General features: G+C 48.8%; 1 protein-coding gene across 1 annotated transcript; it reads right to left on the minus strand.

The window, feature by feature from the left end:
* Positions 1–755: 755 nt before the first annotated feature.
* On the minus strand, positions 756–5,909 carry PRDX3 (peroxiredoxin 3). Its single transcript, XM_050305269.1, has 7 exons — positions 5,859–5,909; positions 5,709–5,784; positions 5,481–5,622; positions 4,618–4,753; positions 2,440–2,543; positions 1,730–1,895; positions 756–1,531 (listed from the first exon to the last, which is right to left on the minus strand). Exons 1-7 carry the CDS (start codon positions 5,892–5,894, stop codon positions 1,478–1,480), a joined length of 714 nt encoding a protein of 237 aa, XP_050161226.1. The 5' UTR covers positions 5,895–5,909; the 3' UTR covers positions 756–1,477.
* Between the last annotated feature and the right edge of the window lie 5,642 nt (positions 5,910–11,551).

Raw genomic sequence — 11,551 nt, forward strand, 5'->3', positions numbered from 1 at the left:
TGGAGAAACTCCTCCTCGTTGTCCAGCCTAAACCTCGCCTGGTGCAGCTTGAGGTCGTTCGTCCTCCTCGTTCCTGTCCCTCGTTCCCTGGGAGCAGAGCCTGGCTCCCCGCTCCTGTCAGGGAGTTCTAGAGAGCGATAAAGCTGAGCCTCCTTTTCTCCAAAATAAACGCCCCCAGCTCCCTCCTCAGCTGCTCCAGACCCCTTCACCAGCTTTGTTGCCCTTCTCTAGATTCACTCAGTGTCGTTCCTGGGCTTAGGGGCCCAGAATTGGGCACAGCACTTGGGGTGCAACGAGTATCGGGTCTACTTGAAAAACTACATGGTTACATTTCACCAAACAACCAAACACCAGGACTGAGAAGAGATTTGCTAGTACTGGAACCTGGAGCATCACCAGGCACCACAGCCCACCGCTCTCGCTTTTCCATCCTTTGTCACATCGCAGCATCAACATCCATTAAAAAGCTAACTTGGGACACAACCCCTTGGTCAAGGTGGTTCCCTCGTGCTTCTTTGCTCTAAAGGACAGAAGATGAAGAACAGACACGCAGTGAGTGTGGTATTGATCTATCCAGCCTTCCAGCAGCACACCTCCTTACTGTCTACGGCCTGCTCCCCAAGGCAGCGGCAGCTGGGAATTGCTGCCTGTGAACAAAGGTAGAGGAGAGTTCCCAAGCCAATGCAACACATTCAGAGTAGAGAAACAGGATTCTTAGGAGGAAAAGTGAAAGAAAAGCAAAGCAACACACCTGCTGCTAGTCAGTGTTATTTTATTATAGCTAGAGACAGGCTACATTGGTTTCAAGCACTACAAGAGTCAAGCAAATTCAAATGAGAGAAGAGTTGCCATTAAGCTCCCATAAGGACTCTATAGGGGTTCAAGTTTTTACCATCTCCCAAACAAATGGAAGTTCTTCGTGCTTGTCAATGCTTCCTGTGTAGCTGCACAGCATTTTGGACTATATGCAGGATTAAAATGGCACATATTTACATTGATGTTTTAGTGCATTTACACACTAAAAGAATGATTACCTTGATACATTCATCTCCTCCTCTGCAAAATTCATTAAAAACAAACCATGCATCCAAATTCCATCTTCTGTTTTGTCCGTATTGTTTCAAACTCTTGTTACAAAACGTCACGTGAGAAAAGGAAATGCAGGACACTTTCTGGTCCAAAACTAGTTAAGGAAAGAGGAAAAGCCAGTGGAAGGTAACTGTACTGTGTGTATTCATCACATTGAGGAAGATGACTAATGGTCACAGAAATTCATGAAGCTGAAGTTGCAAAGTGGGAGGAGAGCCTTAGTTTCTATCCTTCTGTTTAAAGTAAGACAAGGGAGTCAGTAGATATTTCAGCATTTAATTTCTTCATAAACATGAGAAAATGAAAACTTTTATTTTTACAATCACAGCCGCTTTCCTAATGTCTTCAGTTAATGGTAACTAAGAGTTTTGTCCACATATTTGAGTGCTTACGAATGCACCTTCTCAAAATATTCTTTAGAACCTTCTGGGCTTGGTTTGATCTGTCAAGAAAAGAAAACTTAAAATCATTATTTGCTACAGAGAAGATTAAAAAAAAATTACAGATTTGACACTTTACCCAAGGAAATCCACGCATACTTTATAAAAACAATAGGACACACACCCAGGGGCTCTCAGCCCTGCAGACACCCCCAGGCCCGTGCCTGTGCCCAGAGCAGTGCTGCTCACCAGGCACTTACCGTCGGGGAGTCTGGGGTCCAGTTTGCCGGGCAAACCTCTCCGTGGGTTTCCACGAACTGGAATGCTTTCACCAGGCGCAGGGTCTCCTCCACGCTGCGCCCCACGGGCAGGTCGTTGATGCTCAGGTGCTTGATGACCCCGTTCGGGTCAATGATGAAGAGACCTCTGCAAGCGAGCGGGAATTTAGGGAACGCGAGCCACGTTCCAAGCCCGAATACAAGCAACTGGATGGACTATTCCAGCAAGGAACAGTCCTGGATGTACTCTAGATGTTATTCCTAGATGTAGTTGTTCCTAGGCATCAGTTAAGAGCAGCAATACAGCATTTGGTACCTTGTTTGTTAGTGAGCAAAAGCCAGGAACCAGCCAACTGCTACGGGACTGTGAAATAACAAAGCACGCGTAAAGACCAAGAAATTGCTCTCCTATGCTACTCTTGTTTTCCTTAGAGACATGGAGTTCTCCCCCTCTCTCAGAACTGTGTTTCCCCTGCATGCATTGTCAGAGAGGCTGGAACCATTCTGAGCTTCATGGCCATAATGGCCACATGCCCTTTTCCCAGCAGGATCCAGCAGTATTGCAGCAAAAGTGACATCTGTGTGTCTTCATTTGATCCTTATGCTGTTTCTCCCACAGGAGGGGACTGGGCAGCTTACCTTGGTTTAGACTGGGCTGTGTCACAACAGAGTTCTTGGAAATCATGCCTTACCTTAGTGCTATGCCAGGTCCTTCTAGCAGCACTCCATAGTCACGGGAGATTTGTTTGGTGAGGTCTGACAGAACTGGAATATTCATCTTGCCCAAACCACCGCTCTGGAGGAGAGTAAGATTCCGTTTGGTTACAAAACACTTGGATATTCTTTAGGAAAAACTCACTCAAAACACAATCACACCATTTGCTCCATGGAAGGAACCAGGAGTGTGTGTTGTTGTTTGGGTTTGTTTTGTTTGTTTTAAAGCAGTCAGACACATTTGGTTTCTTTGCAACAGTGAAAACCTCTTTTGCACTGAGCATTTTAAGAGTTGCGTATTTTGGTGGTAAAAGGCAACCAATGGCGACAGTCGTAGATTTTCAGAAAAATTTCCATTGTACTCTAATCAGGGGCTTTGAATACAAAAATTTCTACTGCATATTTAAGTGTTCAGAATTAAATAAGATGAACACGGTGGGGAGGGAAGGGAAAACTGCATATTGTGAACAAACGTATGCTGAAGCACAAGTCTTTGGGCACAGGTCTTATGAGGAATGGCTGAGGGAGCTGGGGTTGTTTAGCCTGGAGAAAAGGAAGTTCAGGCAAGGGCCAGTTTCTTCTCCCAGGTAACAAGTGACAGGACAAGAGGAAATGGCCTCAAGTTGCACTAGGGGAGATTCAGATTGGATATCAGGAAAAATTTCTTCACAGCCAGGGTTGTCAAGCATTGGAACAGACTGCCCAGGGCAGTGGTGGGGTCACCATCCCTGGAAGTGTTCAAAAACCATGCAGCTGTGGCACCTAGGGACATGGTTAGTGACGAACATGATAGTGGTACAAGGTTGATGGTTGGACTTTATAATCCTAGGGGTCTGTTCCAACCTTAGCCATTTGATGATTCTAAGCACACACACTTGGTATGGTCAGAGTTCTGCTGCTCTATTCAGTGTAAGCATTTTTTTTCTTCTCCTCCCACAAATCAAACCAATTTAAATACTATTTGGAGAGTCAAACAAGATTTCTTTCAGTTTTGCTACATACTGAAGCTGCAAGAGAAATAAGCTCTCTAACCTTGAAACAAGGCTGGAGTTTGTTAGCTTTGCTATTCCTGGCATCATCACCAGTGAATCACTGTGTAATCTCAGTCACTGATCCTGCAAACGTTTGTCTGCAATAGAGTTCTCATGGGCAGGGCCTTGAGCACAGATGTCAGAGAAACCAAGGCCTCAGCTCCTCTGGGTGTCAGCTTCCTTTCAGCACCACCATGGAATTCTTTCCACCCCGTGCAGGGTGTTTTGCTACACGTGCACCGAGCAGCGTGGCCGGCACACACCGAGCAGCTTTCCAGTAAATCCCATGAAGTCAGTCCACCACCACATTTCAGAGCTTCCAACAAAGCATTCAGAAAATAAACACTCTTGATAGGCTCAGCCAAGATGTACGAAATCCAGCAAACTTTCCTGGCTCCCCTGGAAGTTACAGCAGCGCCTGAAGGCACCCAGGCTGCGAGCAGTCCTGCACGCTGCTGCCCCACGGGCCGTGGCTGATGGCACAGCCTGCACCTTCCTGTGACACCTGCCATCCTCCACAACTAACTCAACTCCTGAGGTCCTTTATGCAATTAAGAGCATGTATTTTATATACATCTGAAAGAGGCTTATCTCCAGTAAAAGGCTATTTTATCATTTTCTTTCCCTAAAGAAAGCCCAGCCCCTCCATTTATACTGCAAGAGAGGAACCCTTTCAGCAAGTGAGTTAATAATACAAGTGCTCCAATAAACTGGTGGTTCTTCTGCTCCCCTTCTGAAGACACCACTGTTAGGCACTGCATAACAATAAAATCTAGACAGCTGCTGTTCATTTTCTGTGATAGTTTCTGTGCACTATCAGCTGTAACAGACATCTTAGGGCTGTGGCTTGTACGCTGAGCATTTGTCTTTTGAGATAAATGTACAAGAATAAACATTACTATCAACAGAGCAAAACGTTAAAAAACCGAGTAATTAGGAAAAAGAGAGAGAAAACAAAAATTGATGTCAGAATTATGTCAATAAATGTAGAAGTTAATCACATACTACTTTAGGCAGTCTATTAAAAATCAGTGTTGGCACAATTATTTAATCAACTCCTCTGGAGCTCTTGTGAAAAGCAACCAAACCAACAGAGAAAACCTGAAACAGATGGTTGATCCATACCTTTCGTGGTGTATTTATCCAGGCCAGATGACAAAAATGAGAATCCACTGACACTGCCACCACTTCACAGTTCACGTCACGGAATTCATTTGCTTTGTTGCTGAAAGCCACGATTTCAGTGGGGCAGACAAAAGTGCTGGGTAGGAGGAGAGATCAGGCTGTAAATGGTTCTACAACCCTTTCAGAGAATTTTTTAGAGAAGACTCTCCTGCCTGTTTCGAAGCTCTAATGCAGCAGAGCGTTTCTTTAGCCTGGTAATTTTAACCACGTTTCCTGTTCCAGATCAGTTTCAGTCTCAAAGCAACAGTCACAGCCATGGAGGTGGCAGGGCAGTTTCCATAACAGATCCTTTGCAAAGATGGAGAAACTGCCTCTGCTAGGCACCCTCTAAAGAGAGAGATTTTGGAAGCTACAGCAGAAAGGACTGCAGGTTAAACCCTCCCCCGTGTGCCTACATACACTGGGATGCTCTTCGAGATTTAAGTCTTCTGACAGACTTAACCCCGTCGGGTCACATTTTGCCTTGCAGCCATGTAGCTGCAGTCCTGCTGCTGTCTAAAGCAGAGTCTCCAAGGCAGTCCCAAACACCCTCAAATCAAACACCCTCACCCGTGGGGTCTGACCGTAAGAGGAACCGCATCCACCTCCCGGGGCAGTCCCTGCAGGCAGAGGATGCTCTCCGGTCACCACATCCACCGCTTTAATACACAGTGGCCACTCGCCCCCAGTCTTACCACCCACGCTCTACAAACAGTCACATCTGCCTTGCAAGGCTGGCCCAAATCGGGCAGAAACAGCAGCGACCTGCCGCGCCCGTGATGACCTTCAGCAGGCCCACGGGACGGGGACAAACCCGCACTCACAAGTCCAGCGGGTAGAAGAAGAGAACCAGGTATTTCCCCTTGAAGTCATCGAGGCTCAGCTCCTTGAACTCTCCGTTCACCACGGCGGTCCCCTTGAAGAACGGGGCGTGCTGTGTCACGGCCGGGGCGAGCCGCGCGGCGCCTGCGGGGCAGAGCAGGGAGCTGTGGCCGCGGCCGGGCCCGGCAGCGCCGCGGGGCGCGCCCGCCCGTCCTGCCGCCCGCACTTACCGGCGCTCAGGGCGCGGCGGGCGCAGGGCGGGGGCCGCGCCGTCACCCTCCTCCCGGCGGCGGCGGCGACGGGCACCTGCGGGGGACAGCGGGTCAGAGCGGGGCCGGGCCGCGCCGGGCAGGGCTGCGGGCGGGCGGGCGGGCACTCACCGCGGCCCGCAGGAGCCTCCCCAGCGCGGCGGCCATGTCGAGCGGAGGGAGCGCGGAGCGCGGGCGGCACCGAGGGGCGGGCGGGCGGCGCCGAGGGGCGGGGAGAAGCCGGGGCCGCGGGAGCCGCTGGGGTAGGAGGGCCCTCCGAGCGAGTCACAGCCAGACTGTGACCGAGCGCCGCCTGGTCAAGGCACCGAGTGCCGCTGCCAGCCTTCCCTTCAGCGGTGACTCCACCACCTCCCTGGGCAGCCCGTTCCGATGTTTAATCGCCCTTTCTGAGAAGAAATTCTTCCTAATGTCCAACCTAAACCTCCCCCGGCGCAGCTTGAGGCTGATTCTTTCTCGTCCTGGGAGCAGAGCCCGACCCCCATCTGGTTTCCCCGTCCTGTCAGGGAGTTGTAGAGAGCAATAAATCCCCCCCGAGCCCCCTTTAATCCAGACTAAACACCCCCAGCTCCCTCAGCTGCTCCTCACAGGGCACGTTCTGCAGACCCTTCACCTGCTCCATTGCCCTTCTCTGGCCTCGCTGCAGCCCCTCAGTGACCTTCCTGCACTGAGGGGCCGAGAACTGGGCACAGCACTCAGGGTGTGCCCTCCCCATTTCTTAGTGTACCTGGTGCTGTACCCGGGCTGAGCCCCTCATCTGTACAGGCTGTGCTAAGGTGCTGCTGCTGGTGTTTGCTGTGGGACCTGTGGGTTTGGTGTGTGCTGGTACAGGCCAGCTTGTGGTCAGGAGCCTTCCAGATACTGACTTTACAAATGCACTTGGCCCAGACTTCATTGAGCTCACTCAGATTATAGTTATAGAATCACAGAATATTCTGAGTCGGAAAGGACCCACAAGGCTCATGGAAGCCCAACTCCTGGCCCTGCATGGGACACCCCAACAATCCCACAGTGTGCCTGAGAGAGACACTGTCCAAACACTTTAACTAGGCTTGGTGCTGTGACCACTTCCCTGAGTCCTGATACCCAACCTAAACCTCCCCTGACTCAGCCTCATGACATTCCCTCAGCTCCTGTCTCTGGTCACCAGAGAGCAGAGATTGGTGCTGCCCCTCCTCTTCCCCTCCCGAGGAAGTTGTAGACTGCAGTGAGGTCTCCCCTCAGTCTCCTCCAGGCTGAACAGACCGAGTGACCTCAGCCACTCCTCATCTGGCCTCCCCTCAAGGCCCTTCACCATCTTCACAGCCCCTAGTTGTTTAATCACAATTAAACAACTACAGTGTGCCAGCCACGTGCCTGCTCATCCTCTGTCGGCTGTGAGCTGATGCAAACCCAAGTCACTGTCTCACTTCCCTCACAGGCACTTGCTGATGTCGATCAGCAGCAGCTCTGTGTTAACCTGAATGTGTGCCTGTGTTTGCCCTGGAGGATTGTCCCAGTTCTGCTGGCTGCATGGACCATCCCTGTGAAGCCATCATCCCTAGGATAGCAGTCAGGGGATGTGTTACCTCTGCAAGAGCTAAGAGAGTCACAAATGCCATTGCAGGCCTCCCACCTCCTGCCAGGGAAAGCAGTGCAGGGAAGGTGTACGGCCTGTGGAAGGAACCACACCTGGCACGTGTAAGACTTCATTTCCTGGCAGCTGTGGTTTTCAGAGAGGCTGCTGTTGAAGCCCAGGCCTCCACAACTCTAACTGCAGGAGATACTTGAACAGAGTCAGTTGAGCAGTACAAAGTTTTCTCAGGCTGTTTTTGTTGAATACCTGATGGTGGCAGCAACAGAGATCACCTTCATGAAGAAATACCAACTGCCTTCCCGTTTTAGGCCACGTGCTTTGGAGCAGCACAAGCAATGTGCACAGCCCAGAATACTGAAAATCACTTTCTAAAAGTCTATTTTTCTTTTCTTAGCTTCTTTCAGTGTGCTCTTTCATCTAAAGAGTCAAACTGAGTCGAATGCAATTTCCCTTCTTATAGCCAGTGAGATGAGAGGGAAGAAAATGTGGACACTACAGGATATGGATACCCCAGCATGGTCTCCACCTGCACAGTAGTATAACTGTTTCCTGCATCCACTGATTTCCTTGAATTCAAACAGACATCACAGTTGCTTTTGATTTTGAGGCTGTTCCCTTCAGGCTCAACACCTGCTGTCAGGCTCTGAGTGTGTGTTTGAACATGTGTGCACAAGTGCAGTGCTGGGTCAGTGAACTACCAGGCTCTGAGCTAAGGGACCTTCTGTGCCCCTTCCTTCTCATTAGTGCTTCATTCAGGGACACCTGAAGGTCTGTGACAGAGAAGTTCAGTTTTGTCTCTTGCTGATGAACCAGAGCTGCTGAAGAGTGCCAGCTGGATTGAGACTCTCCTGGGAAGGTCACTGGCTGAACAAGGAGCATTGGCTGGCTGAGCTACTCAGTTTAATTGCACATATGTTGCCTAAAATTTAGGGGCATTCTTGCTTAAAAACCCCTCAAATCCTAAAAGTGGAAGCAAGTAACTATTTGTACGTTAGGAAGTGTGTCAGATAGACTGTGGGTGAGCTGTGCCATAGTCTGCAGCCTTGGATTTGGAGAGGAAAGGAGCAGGTATGGAAGTCATGACCACAGTAGAGGTGTCGCAGGTGTTTGTGCCACTGCTGAGGGCTGGAAGTGGAGCAGTGAGCAGTGAAGTTGAGCCAGGACACCTGTGGAGCAGTGGCTGTAGGTAGAGAGCAGCAAAGCCATCAGCCATTTCCTTCCACAGCAGTGCAGGATGGCATGTGTGCACTCACCCCTGCAAACTGGCACATCGCTGAGACGGAGGGACGTGCTCGCCCAGACGAGTCCCCTGGGGCTGGGCAACAAACTGTGTGCCCAGGGACAGCTGGGCCACAGGAATTGCTCTGCCTCAGCTGGGGGAGCTGCTTTGTGGCAGCAAGAAAAGGGTTATTGCTCGGATTTCCTGAGGATGGCTGTCTCATCCACAAATGATTATTCACAACTTCTGAGTTAGTGTATTCTAAACCAATGTCCTTCCCCCCTCCCCAGAAAGTCATATTTGTTTAAAACTCTTTGTTTAAACACTTGGCTTGCAGGTGGGGAAATATTGCTCATGCTTTGTTATGAAGGCAGTGTAATTCAGCTTCTCAGGCCTCTGTGCAAAACCTTGAACTACTGCCATTTAACAGGGGGGATTTTCCATTTTACCTTTTACTGAGCATCTCTACAGTCTGAAGAGGGACCTTGTCACTGCCAAAGCGCACCTGGTAAAAGCTGATATTTTTTCCTCTGCTCTGGCTCTGGCATGGGCTAGAGCAGCTGCTAAACCTGGTTCTTCTTCACATCAGAAGTCCAAAATAAACCTCTCGAGTGATACCATATGCACCTCTTTTTCCAAATCTTGTTGGTTGTCTCCTTTGCTGTCTTTGAACCTGATTCAGATGGAGACATCTGAAGCTGGGGAAAGACTCTCCAGGAATTTCAGCAGGCTTTAGGGAGAAGTTGATATACAAGGTGCAGAGCAGTGGATAAGACACCTGAACAGATAATGGGAGATGTAAATGTTATCTTTGGTTAGGACACTTGTGTCTCTCTTTTCCTATCTATGAATAATTAGCTATGTCTTTCTCATGAAAAACCTCAAGATCTGTTGATACAAAGTACTAGAGAATGCTTGTGTGTTGTTACCATTATTGTTTTGTGAGAGATTTTAAGGAGCTCTTTGGAAGATCATCATTAACACAACAAAATATTGGGGGGAAAGTAGCCACTTCTCTCTAAACCTGAAGAAAGGGGTAAGCAAATCCCAAATCAGATCTGCTGCCACGGGTCACTGAATGGCAGAGTCTGTGCAGAGTATGGGATGCATGTGTCTGCTTGTTTAAAAAATCAAATCCACTCGTCTTCTAGGAGGTTATTTTATTCCCTGCACTCAAATGCTGTAACCATCATTTGTGCTCTACCTGGAGGAAACACATTAACTAAAAAATAAGTTTGGAAATGGAAAGAAACAACAGAGGCATAAACAATTTTTTTCTAAACAAAAGCAAAAAGTTTGCCTTAGACAACATGATGCATCACCCCGTGGCTGTTGGTAGGTGGCAGCCTCTGTCCTTGCACACAGAGGAGCTGGAAAATATTCCAGCTGCCTGCAAATGCTCTCACAGGCCTGTGTGCTCCCACCTGCTGATACCGCAGCTCAGCAGGAGGAGGAAGAATTTGCCCGTTTGTAGCAATAAGTTTCAGAAGCAATTCCAAACACAATGCAGCTTAGAGCTAATGATGAACGGGCTTGACTGCATGAATCGAGTGTTATGGCATGGATTTAGGAGATAGCTGCTGTTAGGGGATGTTTCCAGCTGATAAGTGTAGGCAAAAGCCTCGCTGCCATCTGCTTCACCAGGGGTCTTATCCTGGCGTTTCAAGCAGGCTGTGCTGAGGCCAAGTGGTTTTTCTCTGGTGGCAGGATAAAACTGGGTGTGTTGCTGCTGTGCTTCTGGCTGGAGCTGTGCGAGCCCACCCTGCTGATGACTCATGCTTCGAGTGGCTCAGAATATCACACTGCTGCCTCGCTGCCTCCCTGTTCCTGTTGCACTGATGCATTTGGGTCTCGCGCGGTGTTGGCGTTTCATTTACAAACCTCTCTTTTCCCATAAAGGAAAGATGGCTGCCAGCCCTGCTTTATCCTGATGTTCAGCACTTTTAGGTGTTTTTCTGAGCCTCTCCTGAATGACTTCAGGTGGAGATTTAAAAGCAGAACAACCAGACACATTAAGCACCTTAGAAAGCACATTTTTCAGAATTTAATTGTGTTTTTTTAGTAGCTTGTCTTTTTTTTCTTTTCCCCTTCTAAAATTGGCTGCTTCTGCATATGATTCAGACTAAATTTTCCCTTTTCTCCCAGCAAGCACTGAATCAGGATCTTTAGGCCAGCCAAAGGGACCTGTGTTCCTTCCCTGCCACCCCATCTTTGAGTCCATGCATTTCAGCACCAGAGTTTACAATAGTTAATAGAATAAGACAAGCACTGAACAGATTTACAAGTCTCCTGTTTCCTTCTACCCCACTCACAGAGAACCTGAAGGTTCCATTAAAGCAGGTGTGGACCTGCCTTGAAATTAAAGGACTGTGTTGTCACAAGAGAAAATGGATATAAATAAATCTACCTCTTCCTAATTTTTTTTTCTGTTGGTTTTGTGAACCAGATGTTCCAGGTGGCACAGAAATGAAGGTACCACCAGCTATGAAGAAGTCCTGAGGTAAGACTCCAAAAGCTGCAGTGGGTTTTGCAAAGACCAACTGATGGACTTTTAGGCAAGTAGGTCTGTGCACTGGCACTTGCTCTGGCAGCACTTGGGGGGCCACATCCATGAAGGGGGCCATCCATCTCAGGCCTGTGCTGGAAGCAGACCCTTGTCGTGTATCAGCTCAAAAAACTGCAGTAGAAAAGAGAGATGCAGTGAGGACTGATCACCTTGATTTTGTTTTTCAGAGCAGTGCTGGTGAGTGCTTAGTGAACACACCTCTTTCCGTGTCCTGGTTGCACCACATTGACTCAGATTTACTAAAAACAAGTTTTATCTGTTAAGTAACACAAGAATCACCACATTTAAGTTCTGTGGCTGCTGCTCATGCATTTCACGCAGCTCAGCTGAAATAACCCCCGTGGCAGCAGCACACACGGAGCTCAGTTGCTGCCCCTGCTTCTGCAGGGACTGTTAACTGTGCCTTTGGTTGCCAGGATGGTGGAGAGCTCTGAGGCTGTGCCGTT

This window comes from Myiozetetes cayanensis, unplaced genomic scaffold (genome assembly GCF_022539395.1).
Source record: "Myiozetetes cayanensis isolate MyiCay16 unplaced genomic scaffold, myiCay2020 scf10, whole genome shotgun sequence".
NCBI lineage: Eukaryota > Metazoa > Chordata > Aves > Passeriformes > Tyrannidae > Myiozetetes > Myiozetetes cayanensis.

Bases quoted from the DNA above. Each gene is read 5' to 3' on its own strand.
- PRDX3 (XM_050305269.1), bottom strand. From the start codon at position 5,894: ATGGCCGCCGCGCTGGGGAGGCTCCTGCGGGCCGCG. The intron at 5,623-5,708 runs GTAAGTGCGGGC...TCTGCCCCGCAG, and splicing joins CCGCCGCGCCCTGAGCGCCG to GCGCCGCGCGGCTCGCCCCG. The intron at 1,532-1,729 runs GTAAGTGCCTGG...TTTTCTTGACAG, and splicing joins GGACCCCAGACTCCCCGACG to ATCAAACCAAGCCCAGAAGG.